Raw genomic sequence first — 20,849 nt, forward strand, 5'->3', positions numbered from 1 at the left:
CCCGCGGCTCCGCGCCGCGACAACCCCTGCGCGGGGAGGAACAGACCCACCACCTGGAAACCCCACACGCGGCACCCTTTACTCTCCGTTCAAGGAGGAGTGGAAACCTAAAGGAAACCGCAGTGAAAAGCAGAGCGTGCAGTTTCCTCAGCCAAGCGTGTTAAAGACCCTCTGGTGTAGCAGCGAGGTGGGATTTTACCAGATTTGGGGGAAGAAGATGGATGGGAAGGAGTCTCCCTCGAGCTAGGAGTTTCTCAAGGGCTTCTGCATTTAATTTAAAGACACCGGTCCGGACTTGCCTCAAGAAAGGCTGTTTTGCCGCTCGTGACTGATGTTGTCATTGCTCTGAGTACCTACTGCCTTCACATCAAGTACAGAGAACCCTGCTAACCGCAGGTTGCTCTCCATTCCTTGGGGACTCACATTAAAGTTCCTGAGGTGTCTCTTTATTTTGCTTTTACTCTGTAAACAGCCCTTAATTGAAACCTTCTACACGGGCTGCTTCTCTTCCCAGCACTGCTCCGGCACGCCACTGCTCCCATCCGTTCTGTAGCGCGTTGAAGTAATTCCTACACTCATTTGTGAACATCCACAGCTTCAGACACAAACGATGGGATGTCGGGATGAAGATAAAACAAGAGGGGCTAGCAGACCTCTGACTGCCCCAGCCTGTACTCCTACATCATGGCTGTGCACAGCTTTTATTAGGATTGTGCTTGTTCCAGACATAATATTTATGACAAACTCCTCTGGAGCTTGGTTTCATTTTCTACAAATTTGCCTATACTGCAAATTGCATTATACAGGATTATTCATCAAACCCCAGAATCTCCTTACGATGCAAAGTCTCATGTAGTGAAGAAAGATAAAGCAGAGTTTGGTGAGACGTTCTGTGAACCTTATTCATCATGTTCCAAAATCTAATAACTGCACCAGATTTTAGAAGCACTCAGCTTTTGAGAGGAAAGAGGGAAACTCTTTCCATAATTTGTATTTTTTCCAATGAGGACCGGACTGAACTGTACCCTTACACTTCTGAATCTCCTTTACTGCTTTACCACAGTTTACAGTAGTGGCACGACTCATTTACAATATGTACAATTTTGCGGTGAAGCACTACAATATTGACTGTTTACATTTCAGAATTATCTCTCTTCAAATGTGGGGGTTTTTCTACTCCTGAAGACAGGATGTGTGTTATCCTGTGGCCTCACATAATAGAAGTACATGATTTACTCTTCATTCTTTTAATACATCAATCCGAAGTAAATATTTTCATCCAAAGCAGTTTGCTTGCTACACTGCAACTTACGAAATAACAGCTTGCCCCCTCTATCACTATTTCAAAGGTGAAGGTTCTGAAGAAATACAGAGTCATCTTCTAAAGCCTGGCAGGAAATAATGACAGGGTTATCAGTCATTGCATTCCAGATATGCTTTAATACGTTCCCCTCAGCCTCACTACCACAGTTTTGACAGGAGAGGCAAACACTTACCTGTCCAACGGTCTCAGCTACAGAAAATCTCCAGGTTCAGCCTACCACCTTGTGTCACTCAAGCATTCTGGTTTTGCAGTTTTCTCCTCTACAGGTAGCACTTCCAGACATCAATCCCTCACAAAAGAGGGGTGAGGAAGCAATCTGTCATCTAGGAGGGGTTTTGGTTTGTTTTGGTTTTGTTTTGGTTTCATGCAACTTTTCATTTCTGTCTCAGCTTAATGCGGACTGTCATGTTCATTCCCATATCCACTTAGTCAAATTAATATTTTTCTTTAAACAATGCAGCAGCACATCCAAACAATCTCCTAATATTCCCCTACAGTTATGGCTCCAGGACAGTTACTGCTCCATCTAAGCAGCCCATGGGAGTGCTTGGCTCAGACCAGGGGCTTTCACAGACAGGTGAAAAAGAGCCGGATTCAGGATCTGATCTGCCTGAGGAATGGCCCTTCCTCAGAAGAGGATGGCAGATCCATCGAGCCAAAGAAAGATTGCCCAGGACCACATCAGCCAGCACAAAACCCACGAGCTCCATGCAGTCAAGAGCTAGAAATAAAAGGGAGAAAGGGCTTGAGCACAGCAACAGACCCCGAGTTATGAGCAGGAGGAACAAAGCACCAAAGAGACAAGAGGATGCATGTCTGTGACAAGTTCAGAGTCGGGTTTTGGTGAGCAAGTTCAGTTTTGCTCTAGTCACCTTTGCTCAAGCTGCAGAGGATATCTGTAAGTCAGTGGGTTTCCCTTAACTGGTATTCCTCATTTTTTTATATATATTTTTTTCTTTTTTCTTCAAATATCCACAGCACTTCTTCACATTTAATAGGTGGACTGAAGTCCAGCAACACCATTTCAAAATTGCTGAGTAGCTATTCTAAAAAGAGAGCTTGACAACTAAACAAACAGTTACTGGCTTTATTAAGGGCTTTTTTATAAATCTGGAAACATCCACATGCCCATGGCTGCCCATGGCTACCACCTCCAACAGCTGGTAGGCTTTGGCTGTGCCAGGCAGCAGTCACTGTCACACAGGCACCCACGTCCTGAGCACCCCCATAAAATACCAGTGCCTGATGCAGCCCAGCTAAAGCATGTTATTGACAGTTTGTTCAAGAGTGACAAGCAATTACATGTTTCACTACAAGTCAGTACACACTGTTTTTACTTCACTTTCCTGAGGTACCTATGAAAACTAAAAAATCACTTGACTAAATCCTCTTTGTCCCCTACTCCCTCCAAATCTGAACAATGTTTTGATCCTCTGTGGACTTCGCCCATGTTTGACAAAGGCAGGGAGTTCTTGAATTTCCTACAAACCAATGCTCTTTCGACCCAAAGAGCTCTGTAAATGATTCTCCTTAAATCAGGATAAAACCAGATTCCACCTCATTAAGACCGATCACAGAGCACTTCCAAATGCTGCAAGACACAGTCAAGGCAAGAGGCAGAACAGCCTCACACCAGCACATTTTTGCCTAGGAACCAAGTAATGGCTCACTGAGTAGTTTAATGTATTACAACATGCACAATCACTGCAAAACATACGAATGTGCAGAGTAAACCACGTCATTGCTTTTTAACCTTAACAGAAAAGCTTCCTAGTGGACAGCTTGGAGATCTCACCTGAACGCTGATGGTGAGTTTACTGTCAATGACGCTGCATGACTTACAGGGGAAGGCCAAGCCCTTGGCTGGAAGGAAGCTGTGAGGGAGTACGCTAAAAAAAATGGTTCTTCATGACACATGTCTGCTGTCTTTCTGTCGGCAATGCTGTGAAGAGGAATCTCTGGAAAGCCACAGGTTCAGCTGGCAATGAAGGCAAAAAAGCTGAAGGGGAATGTAATGCAATTGAGAAAACCAAAGCATTCAGCACAGCTCAGGTGAGCAGCTTCAAGTTTAGGGGTAATGGCTCTTCCAGCTGCTCAAGACCTCCTGTCCTCCTCCTCTTGCGGTGCAGGTCAGTGCTTGGTTAGGTCACACAGTGTTCCACATTGTATCATGGTTGCCAACAGATAGACACGGGAGGCATAACAGAGGAGAAACTAGGTAGAAAACAACTGAATGAGGAGCTCATGCTCTGTGGACAAAAAGCCACCCCAAAATTTCCGCCTCAGTTGGGACAATACCTGTGGGTTGCAGAGTGTTTTCAGTCCTCTTTACCCCTTCCCTCAAATAAAGCCTGACATTTCGACCTCTTCCAACAGCCAAGGTTTTGAGCAACGTCAAGCTACTCGTCATCTGTCATTTCCCACTCAAGTTTTCACATTCCTGTTCTTCGTAGTAGGTATAGCACACAGGACACACTGCCTTGCCGAAGGATCACATCAGTACTTCCACTATCAGGATAATGAGAAAAGGGCATTTTCACCGTTTTTCTCACCTCAGCATTCATCCCCATGTCATAGCTTCCTGAACCCTTTGTCGTGTCCCCCCACAATACACCTTTGCAAGAGACCAACTAACTTATCTATGTGCAAACCAGCTGGGAGCCACCCTTTAGGTCTGGACTGCAGTACAAAGGATGATCATTGCTACAGAGCGGTTGAACTGGCCTCTAAAAGTCTGCCGTGAAGAATCCTCCTGGCACACACCACACAGGTCTGTGCAGATGAATCCCACCTTGCAGACATATGTAATGATTTAAGCAGAAATTACTTTTTCTCCTGCCACACACCAGTGCTTCTCATCTTACACAGATGCATCTGAGCTCTTTATCCACAGCCTTGCACATTTGAAATGTCTCTACACTAATGCACACAGCACCTTAGCCATCTCAGTGGGGGGAAGGGATGGAGATATCCACCTAACAGCAAAGACACAAAAGTTGATGCATTAGAAACCATGGAAACATGCAAGAACCATCACAGAGGAATTAGGGCTTCTCTTCCAAAAAAAAGATGGCAGGATCAAAAGCCCAGCTGAAGTGCATCTACACCAAAGCACACAGAATGAACAACGTAAGACCTGGAAACCACTGTGCAGCTGGAAAACTATGATGTAATTGCAATCACAGAAGCATAGTGGGATGACTCACACAAGTGCAGTGTTGCATTGGATGGCTGTAGGCTTGTCAGAAGGGATAGGCAAGGAAGAAGAGGCAGTGGGGTGGCCCTGTATGTTAGGGAGTTTTGACTGCCTAGAGCCTGATGACAGTGATGAAAGGGTTGGGTGTTCACGAGTAAGATTCAGGGGAAGGGCTATAAGGCAGATATGATGATGAAAGTTTGTATAGACCACCTGATCAGGATAAAGAGGCAGATTAAATATTGTACAAGCAGCTAGGAGAAGTCTCATGATTGCTAGCCCTTCCTCTCGTGGTGGACTTCAACTTCAGAGATGTCTGCTGGAAATACAATACAGCAGAAATAATCCAGGAGGTTACTGGAGTGTGTGAAAGACAACATTCTGACACAGCTGGTGAGGGAGCCAACTAGAGAAGGCTCCCTGCAGGACCTGTTTACAAACGGAGAATGACCGCGAGTGATGGGAGCTGGAGGCCATCTTGGGCATAGTGATCACGAGATGGTAGAGTTTTCGATTCTTGGAGAAGTAAGCAGCGGAGTTAGCAGAACTCTTACCCTGGACTTCTGGGGAGCAGACTTCGGCCTCTTTAGGAGCCTGGCTGAGACAGTCCCTTGGCAGGCAGCCCTGAAGAGCACGAGAGTCCAGGAAGGTTGGACATTCTTCATAAGAAAATCTTAATCTGGACTTGGCAGTATTAGGTTTACAGCTGGTTTCAGTGATCTTAAGGGTCCTTCCTAACCTAAATGATTCTATGGTGTCCTAACTGCACTGTCACAAATGACAACTGATTGCAAAGAGGGAAAGTTTTTCAGATACTAAACCTGGAGTTGTCTTGGTGAGGTCTATGCATCAGCAATTTATTTCCTATTTAACCTAAAGGATACAAAAGGACCATAGTGTGACTCTGCAGAGAAAATAAAGACCCTTTGACAGAAATCTAAGACAAAGAATGAGAAAGCATCTTAGGCTGCCTCTCTCTGTTCAAAACTTTGAAGCATCTTGGTGTTCTGAAAAGCCTAGAGGACATCATTTTTTTATTTCACAATGACAGCAAAATAAAGATGGTCAGTGAGACAGCCAGCAGATATATGGAACCATGTCTGAATACTGAGGCAAAAATCCTTCTGAAGATCTGGTGGCAGGGCAGGATCACTTTCCTGAACCTTGTTTTTCAAATTATTAACTTCAAGTACAAGGAAGTCACCATATTACTTCTCTGCCACCAGGGAAGTGGTGCATTGCTCTCTCCCCTTCCCAGCACAGGTGAAACAGTCTTGTATTTTAAATTCCCAGCAGAAACCTCACTTCGTATAGTAGATAGCAATGAGAGTGTGCAGTGGATGGAGCATGCACTGCACCATCCCAGTGTTTTCTCAACCCAATCCCAGAATGAAGACTTCTTGGGGGAACTGGTAAGACCAGTCCTGAAGCAGTGGATGTCCCAGATCCTCTAAAATTCTGTCTGCCTTAGAGCAAGGCCTGAGATTAAACAAGCTAGTGATCACAGCCAAATTCCTTGCTTAGTTTCGCCTCAGAATAAAAACCCGATCCTGTGTTACCTCCACTTTGAACTGTGCTGGAAGAGCCCCTGTGAAGCTAAACATGCAGATGCTATGGCTAAGTCATGGGAAGTGGTTAAAACCCCATAAAAATTCTGTACACGTGGCTGGCTCAAATGCTGGCTGTGACTGCCTAGTTTTGTTCTACAGAACAAAAGGTTAATAGACTGTTTTCTGGAGCTTGAAGAGCAGCTCCAAAATACACAAAAAGCTAACTCTCATCAGTTATAAAAGTATACAAGAGTACAAATATTAACAAATTCAGAGAAACCACGATGTTAAGGGTCGAGGGCTCAAACCAGGACACACGAGTAGTTTCTGACAAAGCAGTGGCTAACACAGTCCCCTGCTGGAAAAATACTATAAAAACACTCTGTATCCTTCAGCTGTCTACTGAGCTTCCACAGGCTTCCACAAGAGATGTTTAACAAAACCTGAGTGATACACACTGGCTAAGGAAAAAAAAAAAGTTTGGGAAATGTAACCAGCCCTACTTAAAGCATCATATTGGACATTAGGAAAAGTTTCTTCACCAAGAAGGTGGCTGGTCACTGGAATAGGCTCCTGAGGGAAGCCACTGTCACAGCATTCAAGGAGCATCTGAATGACACTTGGTCATGTGGTTTAAAGAAGTCCTGTGAGGGTCCTTTCCAACTTGATATATTCTATAATATCCTGGGTGTTACATATGGCACGCCACATTCCTGGGACGGGTGCGTAGTGGTAGGTATAAAGCCAGGCTTATTATCACTGTTAATTGAAAAGCAGCAGATAGACCTGTAGGTGTCCATAGCACAGACAGACAAATGAGGGACAGGACAGGCTCATGGCCTGCTCAAGACTGTTCTGGGGGTAAAAGCACAGAAGTAAGCTCCGTCACGCATAACGAAGACCCCGTGCATGTTCAACAAAGGAAGCAAATGAAATCAGCAAGAATGTCCGAGAACTAATAAGAGCATCTGAGAAAATTTTGGATCTGCGCTATGTCAACAGTGACACAGTTCCAACTGTTCACAGTAACTTCCTAAGCTGCAGCTTTCACTTCCATCTACCACCACAAGAATTAGATTCAGGCCTGAACAGTGGCTTGAGGGCAGCCACTCAAGTTAATGAAAAACTCAGGAGGTTAATTTAGTTCCAAATTCAGGCTCAGCTCCTCTTCCAAGATTACATTTGATTCACATAAATTAAAGAGGAAGCTCAAGTGCAGAACATACAAGGCAAAATAAGGCAAGCCTACATTCCCCCTTTTCCAGATTATGAATCATACCTTGCAGAGCAAATTCACCTCAAATTTCATTTCAGTATTTCTCCAAAGTGCATTTCTGGGACCTTTCAGCATCAGCACTATGGGACACACACTTCACCCACCCTCACCCCAACTATTTTGGGTCTCACTCCCATCATCAACACTTGTTGGTCCTTTCTTCCCCATCTCTTGCCCTATCATAGTAAGCAAAGGTGTCAACTGCAAGAGGGTGACAGCAGGTTCTGCACCCAAATTTCTGAGTCTACTAGGTGCACAACAGCTCCTCCAGGATGTGAACAGCAGCAGCTCAAGACACAGCTCAGCCCCTTAGCCAAAATGGTGGTGCCTCGAGGAAAGTGTATTTAAGAGCGCAGCAGTGAGGAAAAAGCATGAGAAAAAGCTCTGTGAAGACCCAGGTCAGAGGAGGAACAAGGTGCTCCAGATGCTGCAGCAGGCTGCCCTGCAGCCCACGCAGGTCCATGCCAGAGCATATATCCACACTTCAACCTCTGGAGGCCCCCACACTGGAGTAGGTGCCTTGAAAGAAGCTACAGCCAGAGAGCCCACACTAGGGCAGGCTCCTGTTTGGAACTGTAGCCCAAGGAGAACACACATCAGAGGAAGTTCATCCTTGAAGGACAACAGGCCATGGAGAGGACCCACACTGGAGCAGGAAAAAGGAGAAGAAGCAGGAAAGGGGAACTATAACAAACAAACTGCAACCCCATTCCCCATGTCCCTGTGCTGCTTGGTGGGGGGAGAGGGGAAGATAGGAATGAAGGAGTGAAGCTCAGCCTGCAAAGGAGTGGGGTAGTGGAAAGGTAAGTTAGTTTTTCTCTTTGTTCCTTACCTTCCAAATCTATTTTTTAGGAATTTTACTAATTTAGAAATGAGTGTCTTTTACCTCAATCCACAAGTTTTTCCATCTTACTCCCTCCCCCAACTCCTACCGAAGAAGAGGCGCAAGACAGCACCTGGGTGGGAGTCTGGCAGCCAGTTGGGTTCTGGCAGCCAGGCACAGTCAACCCACCACAATGGAAACAACAACAAAAAAGAAAATCCTCAAAACACTTAAGGTGACAAGTAAATGACTATTTCAGCTGTGGGAAATACGTGTCTTTACAGTGATGAACCAAGAGAAAAGTTGGAAAATATTTTTTCTGACAAAAGATACAGAATGTAACACTTAAAATCCTCTGCTCTTTTTAAGTATACTGACTTGCTAAACTAAGCTGGAATAGATGTATTATTTCATTATATCTAAGCTCAGTTATTAACTCCTTCAACTGCCTTGTGCAAACACTGAAACCATCTTTTCAAACAACTGACTCCCTACTCTCTCCTTTACTCATCTCATCGTCTGGCATAAAGCAATACTGATAATGTTCCTACCACGAAAAAATCATCCCACCTCCCTGTTTTGAGTAGCACCAACCAAATAATGTTCAGCCAACCACAAAACAAATACTTCTCACAAATTTCATGTCTATTCAGACAAATCACGCACGTAGACAAGTATTTTACTTTACTTGTCCAGTGATTTGATTTTCTAGTGTTTCTTGCTTTCTTCCCTTTCGTTATCTTCTCTCTTTGATCTCCTCCATCTCTAGTATTACCCCAGCAGGTCAGGTTGCCAAAGAAAGAGAAAATTCCTCAGTGCAAGACAGTTAAGACCCTCCTTCTCACCCCTCTAGACAGCCCTTGCTTTGTTTTGTTTCCCAGGTACCAATTTGCTATTATAAAAGAATATGGAAAAGCCCTTTCAAGAGAGTATATCAACTATTAAATAGCAGAGGTTTTTATACAAAAGGCAAAAAAATTAAAGCAATTTTCCTCCTTAATCTCATAGCCCACATATTAGATGCAATGTAACACTTCATAAGGTGGGGGGAAAAATCATGGTTTAATTACAATGATGTAGCATAAACACTTTAGTAGTCGATACCAGGATATTATTGTGACGTCTAAACTAAAACTTGAGTTCTCCACAGATACTGTAAACAGACACTCTAAATTCCCTAAATGATTGGCATTAAGAAGGTTTATACAAAGGTGGTCAGTTGTTCAGTCTTTAAGATGTCACGACATGGTAAGACAAACACGCATACATCAGTAAGTACAGAGAAATATTATGCTACATTTTGGACAGTTCAGAACTGAAAGTGCTTCACATCTACAGGATAAGAAATGGCTTCATCTCCTCATCCCTAAATGATGAGAGCAAAGAAATAACCCCTTAATAGGTTAAATAAACAGTGCCCCATGTATCCATGCTTATATAAAGTTTCCAACAATTCAGAAGGTCCATGGTGAAATTTACAATCTATATACAGTATAACAAATTGTCCAAGAAAAAAAATTCAGATACTCCTTGGTTTCCAACAGCCTGGAGATCACTCTGCACTAGAGACAAAAGCTACCTACAACACCAGGTGGGGTTTTTAACTTTTTTTTCTTTTTTCTTTTTTTTTTTTTAAAATTAGTCATCCCAATCCAGAAATCAGTCCCTAAATCCTGGTCACATTTAACAACTGCTTAATCTCAGTGTTTAAGGCATGTTTGTTAGATGTCAGTATAGGGGTACTGTCAGAATTGAAAATAATCACAGGTACTAAGAGTCAGCAAATTTACAAAGCAACACCACTCTTTACATATGAAGTAAAACAAATTGTTCTGATGGAAGCTGTTCCTGAGATAAAGTTTGCTAAATACCGCTAAGATTAATGTTTTCCTTTTATACTTATTCCTCTGGAATGTCCTTTCACATATGCTCAATTGAAAATTAAAATTCACTCCAAAACCAGCCTGAATGTCAGAGAAGTTAGCAAAATTCTAATTGTATCAGCATTCCCAAATCTGAATTTAGCCAAGATGCTACGAATTTGCAGTTTAGTATCACTTAAGCTTTTAGCAAGAGCATTTTCTAATATGAATATAAGTGTCAGTTCACATTTTTGTGCAAGTGCAAACAACAGGAAAAGATTTGGGTATTAAGAATTACCATAAATTTAAAGTTCTGTGAATATATGTAACTCTGATATCGTAGACAGTTTTAGTTTTCTTATCCAGACTCCTCCTTTAGCATTAAAGAAGGTATTTTTAAATTGTAGGAACACGAAGTAAAGTATCTACAAATATATCCAGCTTCTTAAATCAGACAACTAACTGTCTATTTAGATTCTCAAGTATCCATTTCCACAGAATTGTTTCTCAAGTATGGAATCACTGACATTCTTTCCTAAATAGAAAAGCTGTTCTTGGCTGAGAAAAATTAATAGCTTTAAAAACAGGTATTTTATTAGATCCAAAACGTGCATGACAATTCTTACCACCCTAATCATCCTTGCTCCAACTCATTAAAGTACATACAAACATTTGCTCAAGTCTGAGCATTAAATTTAACAGGAGTTAAAGGACACGAGAAAATCAGGATGACCAAAAGTGCGACTTGGGTCTGTGCTATACCTGCACTTCTGACTGTCACCCCTCAGAAAATTGCACCACCTGGAGTTTAATCCACAGTCTGCTGAAATCAATGAAATGGGATTGATATTTTAAGTGCTCCAACTCAGGTTCACCATTTGCAGTGATGTAGCATCTCCTATTTTAAATACAAGAAAAGATTGCTGTAATTGCACCTATCAGACTAGGGAATAAATGCTCATTTCTGTATTTTCAAATCTGTCAGCAGTGCAAATTATGAATTACAGTACAAGTAAAAAAATCTTATTTCCAGATTTGTTTCCATTTAAACACTAGCAGGACAGAAACCAGCATTATGCTGAGGAAACAGGGTGGGAAAGGAATGACTGCTTCCCCAGTCTGGGAATTCCAAAGAGAGAGTCTTACATAGTGGTATAAAAACAAAGCTCTGAATGAAGTTTGGCCTAGCCCATGTGCCTTATGCACAATGGTTAGCTAAAATTTAATTGTTGTGACCATAAAATATAAATAGCAACAATTTATTCACAAAATTCTGGATTAGATTGATTTTTTTCACTTTACCAAACTGTATGATCTATTAAATTATCAGCCAGCTGTATGTTTAAGCACAACGATAGAAAATGCAGTAAATAAACACCTAAAAGTCACAGTCATAAAAAGCAGGCAAGTACATCAGTCTTTTGGTGGCCAAAGCACAACAGATTAGTCTGCCAAACAAGTGTACGTGAACGTAAATCATGGGCATTAGTTCTGTAAAAATTGTTTCTACTGTCAATAAACAACTGTCTCTATTAATACTGTTCTTAAAGAATTGTAAACGGTTTAAAAATGTATGCACAGACATAAATAACGGTGAAGGTTTTAAATACAGTGGTCAATAGGAAAAACGGTTTTTTTAAATTTGCATGTGTGATGAGTGGGTAATTTGGAACAAATCCATAATTATCCACCAAGACCTCTGATCTTTCTTAGGTAAGACAGTACTGCTGTCATTTCTAACTCTTGTGACCATTCTAATAACAAGAGAAAAAACAACATATCAGCCCTGATACATCAATCACATATGCATTCAAAATTACAGATATTTACAAGAAAAATATATATTTAATTAAAAAGCCACTGAAAAACATGGACTTTTAGTCAGGTGCTGCACTTCCTGTAAAATGAGGTAATTTAGATGCAAACAAATTAAGTTTAGTAGAGTTCAGGATCCACGGTCCACTTAGTGTACAGACTGCTTCAGTAAATGGCTTGACTGTTTCTATATGTTCAGAGCAAGAAATCACTAAATCCAGTTAAATCCTGTTTTGTAGTGCTCTTGATGCAACACTGACTAATGTCAGAAGGCTTCTCAGCTCAGTTTTACAACTGGTCTTTCAATAGAAAGGAAAAAAGAAAAAAAAATTAGTTATAAGTTGGTTTCATCCCAAGATGGATCATTCATGTTTTTTAGAACTTTTCTAACAAGCTTCTCCAAGTCCTTGCGAGCTCTTTGTTCTTCTTCTAATGATTTCTTCATCTTCTTGTTATCCTGTTTAATAGAGACAGAAATTACTTGTTTGATTTGGAGTTTTTTGTAAACACATCTTTTCTGACCACACATACATTGTCAATTACAAATTCAGAAGGCTCTTCTCAGTAAGACTGCTAATCAGCTGTTCAAAAGCAAAGCCTTCTATTAAAATTTCACAGGTTACTCATCAGTTGCTTCACACAATGCAACAAAACCCACCAAATGGAAACTGAGCTACTTCCTATTTATACTTGGGTGTCCTTTATAATGTAAGTGCTAGTGACAGACGGTCAATAAACTTGAATTCTTCTGCTCAAATCTGATCAATGAAGAATAGAGTATACTTGTCAATGGAGATGGGAAATGGAGAATTAAGTAGAATAAATATTCTGTCTAGTTTCACATTCTCAGAAAAGCTTCTTAAAATTTAATGCAAATTAACTTGCTTCTTTAGAAAAGTAAATAGTTGAAAGGAGTATACTGAAAACCATTACGTTCTCTGGAAAGTGTTCTGTCACTATATTTTTCACTAGACAGAAGGCTACCAGCAGTCTAAGAGGAGTCTGATTTCAAGGACCACCACTCTGCATGTATATATGAACTAGTGAGGCAGTTCTTAACACTTAGCGCCATCAGATAATATTGAATTACCATGAACAACAGGACTGTAAGGATGTCACTGACCAAACCACAGTAATGCTTACATTGTTCAATCCTGTTCAGGCCAAGGTGATGCTAGCAACAGCAGGAAAGCAACCAGAAGATAATATGACATTATATTATGGCCCCAAGACAAGTCTACGGGTGTTTAACAAATACAGGTCTGCAATCCAGAGGTCCCGCTGGACTCCATCAGCTGTCATTTATAGATATTTCTAGAAACAGGGTGGGATCAACAGCTGCTGTCTCATTAACTCCATTCCCTCCTCAAGTCTGTTGAGAAACTCAGAGATTTCATTCTTTTCTTGTAGGCACAGACTTAATTTCTTTATCTATTTACTTACTACCAGTTCAGGACCATACTATTCACACATAGTACCTGTAGAGCAACAGCTATGAATAACCTATGGAAGCTGCTACAGTAGGGTTCCCACTTCACGTGGGAACTCTTACCAACAGGCATTCTGGCATCTACACCTATCAGTGCACTATGTACTTCCAGAGAACCTTCATCCATAAAGCCCTTGGTCACTTGGGACCTTCCCAGATCAGAGACTGTCTACACCACTTCTCCAGTTGGCAACATCAAAGCAGCAGACCAATGAATGCTTCTAAGCTGAGATTCCTGATAGACAAGAAAATGAACTCAGGCTTTAATATATCTTGGCTTTGGAAAAAGTGAAATTCTGAAGAGACCATCTATTTGGAAAGGCACCAGGAAAGAGCTGTTGCCTGAAGTTCAGGAGAAGGTGACTTTTTGGTTAGGGTTACACAGAGATCTGTGGGGCCTCAGCGAGGCAGCACATTTATCCTTTGTACAAAAGCCGCCAAACCACAGGAATATAAACAGCAACAATTTATTCACAAAGTTATTCTGGATTAGATTGATTTTTTTGCTTTACCAAACTGTATGATCTATTAAATTATAATTTAGGAATTGTATATATACCTATATAAAATAGTAATACTAGTGAGTTATTAGTGGTGTTTGTATTACATGAATGGTATTTTTAATGTGACTCAAACTTGCATCAAATGTGGGATACACATGCTTTGTACGTTGGAAACAGCAGAATTTAAGACATCAACTGTCCTATTCCAAGGAACGTACACAATACCCATAGAAATACTGGACACACCTGCAGACAGGCAAAGGGTTCAGATTCATGTTTATAGCCCAAAACTTGAAGTAAACTGAATACAAATCCATTTCACATTAACACAGGAGATTTTATCCAACTTCCTGAGTCAGTTAGCAAATTCACACACTGGAGAGTGAGGGTAAGCCGATGCTTTTTTGCCTACACTTTAAGCAATGACTACATGCAGCAGCATTAGCACAGTTTAAAGAGGCTGTATCCTCACAAGAAAAAGGTATTTTTAATCGCCTCATTTTGGATGCTTCAAACTAGCTTAAAACATCTGCTGCCACTTCCCTAACAGCAATGCAGGTGAGGTCTTATACAATTCCCCCTTGTGACAAAAGCAGCACCCTAAGCTAACCTGAAGCCCTCACACTGAAAGGGACTCTTGTCTCTGGAAAGGAGAGGTTTTAAGAACTGATTCGTAAGGGCTGCTCAGGTTACTGAAAGACCATTAATAAATGCTAAATAGCACCAGACATTTATACTTCTCAAATGATACACTCTACAGCAAATACTGTTTCACAGTCTCTATAAACTTATTTTGCTGGTGATACAGGAGAACTGAATTTGAGTAATACTTCCAACATGTCACAAGTCGTAACATCCAAAAATAAATGCAGCGTAGCTCAGTAAGTCACCTCCGAGAGAGGATACTTAATGCTGTTCTCAAAGGCTGGTGATCTCAAAAGACTGATGACAACCACAAGCAAGGTGGTAGGGTTTTTTGTCAAATTGGTGTGTTTTAAAAGTGAATCTAGGTCAAAATTCAAATTCATTCCTGCCAATCAACTTACAAACTGAATTTATTTTTGTAATAAGCCTTTGATCTTTCCACTCTCCATGTTGCTATAAATGCAGCAAGTTACCAACCTGTCTTAACTCCTGTACTTCATCCTTTAATGCATATACCGTGTCAACAAGGCTTCTAAAATGAGAAAAGAAGATCTGTTACAACAGTTACCAGAAATACATGTCTAAATCTATTCTTAGTCAAAACTGTTAAGTGAAATGCATTTTAAAAAACCCACAAAAGCCCCCAAAGCTAACAGCTAATTTCAAACTTGTGTTAAAAACATTGTCTCTTTACCCTGACATATTTAGTTAAGGCAAGGAGCTGTTACCAGCTTCTGCAACAGGACACACCTCTCAAACACATACAGACCTATACTAGTTTCAACATTACAGCTTTCTGTAACAGAACTGTATTTCATTTCCAACAGACACCTTACAAAAAAATAGAATCACGCCACACATTAACTAGAAAGATGACACCAATTTAATACCGAAATCCTACAGCACGTGGGAAAATAATTTACAAGTGAACATAGCGCTTCTTGGCACCGAAGGAGTAAGTTGCATAGGTTATACACAGAAACCAGACTACAAGCATTTAAAAGACGACCAACTGCACTTAAAGGACTGGCAGCATACTCCCAACAGCTCTGTTCCCTACTACAAATATACCACACACACACACTGCTATAATGGAAGACGGGAGGAGGAGGAGTGCAAAGTTTACTGGTTTAATCCATCATTCATTAAATGTTCTCTTACTTCTCTTCTATAACAGTCTGACCATTACTTTTAGTTTCTTCTACAATAATTTTTTCTTCTTCTGGAAGCAGTACTTGAGGAGCCGATTCTTTACGGGAACCTGTTGTAAAAATAAATTACAAAATAAGCAACTCACAAATATTGCTGGAGCATTTTAAAGACTATTTCATTCATTGCAATAGACACCTGCACAACTAAGATATATCACTTTCCATTTCCCAATTCCCTCCACACACACAAGTTACTGACACATTTTTTTACATGTGAAACCACAGCCTTACAACAACAAAAATTGTCTGATATTCCTATCCTGCTGCTGACATAACTCGTGTCATCAAATGGGGATGCTCACAGTTCAAACAGTGCACTGTTCAACTATCAGTTTTTACTATACAAATTACTGATTTTACTATACAAATTCACCATAGATGACTTGGAATGAGATATGTGTTTTTACATAACAGCAATTTAAGCCTCAAGGACAGATTCTGATCTCACACCAATAAAAATCCAAGAAATAATTCTACTCTAAACCAATTGTTCCATGAGTAAGGAGCAGAATAGTGGTATCGAGAGATACAGCAATAGAAAGAAAAAAAGTTAAAACTCCTTTCTCCTGAAACACTATAAACACAGTTGTGCGTGTGCACAGATATACATACACTTACAGATAGACTTTCAGTCCTAAACTCCTACCAACTTAAATACATACTTTGTTTTTAATAAATGTTTTTAAATGCACTTAATGGTTTGACAATAAAACCTCAAAATATTCCAAATGTTTTTCACAATCATTACCATTGTAACATCAAGATAACGCACAGAGATTCTAAAAATGTAGCTCTGAATAGAAAAATATGCAGCTCAGAGATGTGCATCCATTCCTACATACATAAAGTACGTATTCTAGAAATGTTATTTAATTAGGGTGCAACAAATTACAAGCATTTTTTATAAAGAAGGTCTGTAAATATATTGCTGTTTAAGCATTTGTTCAAAATTCCAGTACAGCAGAAAATGGCATTAAAGTTCTTGCACATTTTAACCAAAATATCAGTTTTAATAAACAAGGTACACTTGCCTACCAGTTCATTGTAATGAATTTTTATTAACCAGGAATGTCTTAAGTCTAGTAACATTTGAACTGGTAACTACATACTACAGGGTGCATGCCTGTCAAGAGAAATTAGTTAGCTCTTGCTGAACAGCTGCTTTGTGTTAACAATCCTTTTATGTCTAAACACACACGAAAAATGAATGAAATCAAGATCACAAAAAAATATTAAGCTCCCTAGCAGCTGTAGTCTGGAGTTCTGAAAAATGAGCTTGTAGGGACCATGGTTTAACAGTACCTTTTAAGCTATTTAAATTATTTTAGCAAACAATGACAAATGTCCTTTAACGAGGAAAAAGTTTCCTTAAGCTGACAGTAAAGATCTAACATATCAGTACATGATGGTCAAAATTCTATGGAATAAAGGTAACTGCAGATTTGAGAACAAAATCTTGTCCTTGAAAGCTCTAAGTTCTTCACCTTACAGAGTGAAGACATTTTTAAGGGTTAATAACCTTCCACTCTCATTTCTTTTCCAGGGAGGGAACAACCTGTAAAACAAGCACATCCAAACTCTGTATGGAGCTCAAGGACATTTCACTGTTTGCGCTGTCAATCCCTAATTGTAAGAAGTTGTCTTATGTTTATTTCAGTTAATTGGTTACTGCTCTGCTTTATTAGCCCAGAAATTAGTTGGCAGCAGCTACTAGCAGATCACTACATTTTGGATCTCTGTACCAACATGGGGCTCCCCAGCCCAGCACATACTGAGGGAGATGCTGACCAAAGGGAGAGAACTGCCTTGCATTTCTCACCCATGACTCCTTTCAACCAAATGGAGCAGCGTATTACATTTATCTCTGTATAGATCAGCTGCATCTAATTGTCTTTGCCTGGTCAGAGTAACATGGGTCCTTGCAAAGCAGAAACAGCATGGACTAGACAGCTTTTAAAAAAATGTCGCAGCTGTACAGTTATATACACACATGCACGTAAAACAGATGTCCACACCAGCATATCCTGATGTATGTTCAGCATAGCACAGCAAACATTTAATTCTACTGAGACACAGAATGTGGTTTCATTAAAAACAGAACATTTACCAACATCACACACACAAGGAGACCACGAAGTACACACTTAACATGATGCAGAACTGTTGCTGTGAACACTGACCTTCCTATGCCACAAAATATTAACTACCATGGAACTCAGGTCATCACAAGTTTCACCCTCGCCTTCATTGCTCCAATACCATGGGTCACACAACTTTTTAATGAGTATCTCAGAACCCTTAAGGCTCCTTGGATTTTTGTGCATATGTGCAAAACCCCTCACACCTTCCCCTTTATCCTGGTTTTCTTTTGGTAAGGTTTTTTGTTTGGTTTTTTAATGGATTTTTTTTCCCTAAACCCCACAAGCTCTTCCTAAGTATCAAAGGTACGAACACAAAGCACATCTATCCTGCAACAAAGGACCCTGTCATCAAATGACTACGTGCACACTAACATCATGCTTCATGTGTCAAGGTCTAAAGGCAGAACAATCCTACTTCACTGCCCTGCTTCCTGCTTTTCTGCACCATTAATGCCAGAAGTTGCCCTTTTTTTATGCATTTTCTGGCAATTATACAATTAGAAGGAACTTCAAGCAGAGTCATTACCGGCACTCAGCAATATTCCCTAAATTGCACCAGGTTATGTCACCATTTCTCTCCAGAAAAGTTTACAAGCTACAGCTTTAGGACATGAAGGGAGGGTTGTGTTACAGCATAGTGGGTATTTCACACTGAGTTGTACTAGAAGCACAGTCTAGGAGGTTCCTGCAACTTAGATAATCCTAAGCACCTCTGAGACGTATTTCACATTTTCAAGAAGCAGGGCAGAAGAATCAAAAGTTACTTCAGTTTGCTGTGTCTGCTATTCTTCAATCCTAAGTGTCCCAAGTTTCACGCTGAATTTTATTACAAGAGACTACTCAGTCCCATTCCAAGTCAAACAGGCCAAAAGACAATGTTTAAGTCGATCTCCAAGAACTATGACCCTCGATCACATTGAGGCAAGACAACCAAATGTATACTGGTTTAAAAAATAAAATTTAAAAAATTTTCACACACCCTCCCCCGCAAGCTTTATAGAACATGGTTTCGTTTTGTTTTCTTTTCCTTTTTGGGGGGTATTGGGGGAAGCAAGGTAGATGGGAAAAGAAGGGATGTTTGGCAAACCCAGGCAATTATTTCAAGATTAGCAAACAAATGGTAATGCTGAATAAGTTGCAACAACTTTTCAATGGGGAACTCCCAAATCCAGAGTCTTGGAAGAATGACCCAAATATTTAGAAGTCTGTTGCATAGTTGAGGCAAGACACCTGACCGCTGTAATTAAGATTCAATTAAGTTTCCATCAATTAAATTCCATCAAGAAAATAATTTTAAAAAATTCAATATTAGTATCTCCCAGCCCTAGAGTGAAGAATAAAGAACTACAATACTTTTCCCCAATACCATATCCTAAATTATAGGTATAGCAAATTCAGCCTCCACAGTAAAGCAAATAACAACACAGTCCACCTGGCATTCAAACCACTACTGGTAATGTGTTGGAAGACCTGAGACTGAAGAACAGGCCTGTGGGTAACAGCCCTCTGCTTTTAGTTTTCAGTGCCCCTTTCCAGTCTAATTGATCAGCCAAGCCACTAAACAGATCTGAGCACTTCTGGAAAAAAGGACAGCTGAAACATCTTTGGATATTTATGTCACTGAAAAGACTTTGTGACAAAAGTTCACTTTATACCTGTCTGGAACTGGTAGAACATTGCTCCTAGCCGTGGAAGGTCTTAACGGCAAAATAGGAAGAAAACAGAGTGCAGACTGCCACAGAGGTTCTCAGTGATGTCTGTTTGTAAACATAACTGCAAACCTTTTATTCACCCTTCTCCAAAGAGAGCACTGACATCTTAGAACACAGCTGATATAGTACCATGCTGGCTCCTGACAGAAGCCAGGCTTCCAAAGGAGCTGTTCTGGTCATCAGTCTGGTACTTTGTTCCAAATCAGAGACATGTGAAGAGTCTAGAAGTTTTGCACAGATCGAACGAAGACAAGGGGATGAAATTCAGATACCTTTTCACTTTAGTCTATGTTCAAAGGCCCTGTCAGTCCAGGAGCCATTTAAACCAACAGTAAAATGGAGGCAAGTACACGCATCACCTGCTTAAAATAGCTAACCTTAGGACCTCAGTAAAAAGCCAGGTCTTCCCAGTATATCAAGAATGGGGTTCCTTCCTCCAGCTGACCGGAGGAGAAGGCTTAATCCAGGTACTTTCAGGGTGATATTCTCTGTACAAAGAGTCTGCCTTCTTTCAACAACCATGTGGGTCCTAATTTAAGCTAAGGAAGTTAGATGTGTGGTGATGGCGGTTAATTTTAAGAAATGCATGGCACAATCTGAGGCCATCAGCAATGATTCAGCAGCACAGTATTCCTGTTTTCCTCACTTCTTCATACTTCTATTGTTATTTGGAGAGGAAAGAAGGGGAACAAAGCACAATAAAGGCAAAAAATTAGAAACAGTACTTGTAAATACACAATTCTGTGTTTCACCAACTTTACTAGTCTCTAAGAAGCTCTTCAAAATTATTTGCTTGAGCTTGAAAAGATAGAAGTCTGACTTGCCACTGATAAACAAATGTGCGTACACAACTGTTTAGATCTACCATCAAGCCACCGATATGTGCAGATATGCAAATTTCCCGGAAAAGAAAATGTTAGACAAAAAATTGGAATTACTTGTAATTTAAAACATTCAGTGTTTCATTGCATTAAAGATGTTAAAGTGGCAAATTAACCTTTCTTTCTCAGTGAATCTTTGATAAAGTCCTAATATGAAGCAGCCTAAAAATGGTGCTCCCAGGCTCTGTCTGCCTTGAGATTAAAGCATTAAAAAAACCAAAACCAAATCAATCCTTCATGCTACAAATTTGCTGAAGTCAAATATCTTCGTACAGATGATGACAAATCTGAAACCAAACATCAAGCCAAACTTAAGTTTGGCTTAACAGACCATTGTTTGCAAATTCCTGGGAGTAATAAAAAAAGATTTTGTCATAGAGTTGCTTGGCTGTTTTTTTTTTTTTTAACTTATACTGAAAAA

The 20,849-nt window shown here is 40.3% G+C and overlaps 1 protein-coding gene across 1 annotated transcript in view; it reads right to left on the reverse strand.

Annotated features, from left to right (window-relative positions):
• Positions 1-11,399: 11,399 nt before the first annotated feature.
• LOC104496538 (rho guanine nucleotide exchange factor 7) overlaps positions 11,400-20,849 on the reverse strand; it is a gene marked incomplete at its 5' end in the record, with an annotated part of 27,679 nt that continues 18,229 nt past the window's right edge. Inside the window, 3 exons of the mRNA XM_010139670.1 lie at positions 11,400-12,303; positions 14,961-15,015; positions 15,645-15,744. Of these exons, the coding sequence (XP_010137972.1) occupies positions 12,181-12,303; positions 14,961-15,015; positions 15,645-15,744 (278 nt within the window). The remainder of the gene's footprint in view (positions 12,304-14,960; positions 15,016-15,644; positions 15,745-20,849) is intronic.

This window comes from Buceros rhinoceros, unplaced genomic scaffold, assembly GCF_000710305.1.
Source record: "Buceros rhinoceros silvestris isolate BGI_N320 unplaced genomic scaffold, ASM71030v1 scaffold6777, whole genome shotgun sequence".
NCBI classification, from domain to species: domain Eukaryota; kingdom Metazoa; phylum Chordata; class Aves; order Bucerotiformes; family Bucerotidae; genus Buceros; species Buceros rhinoceros.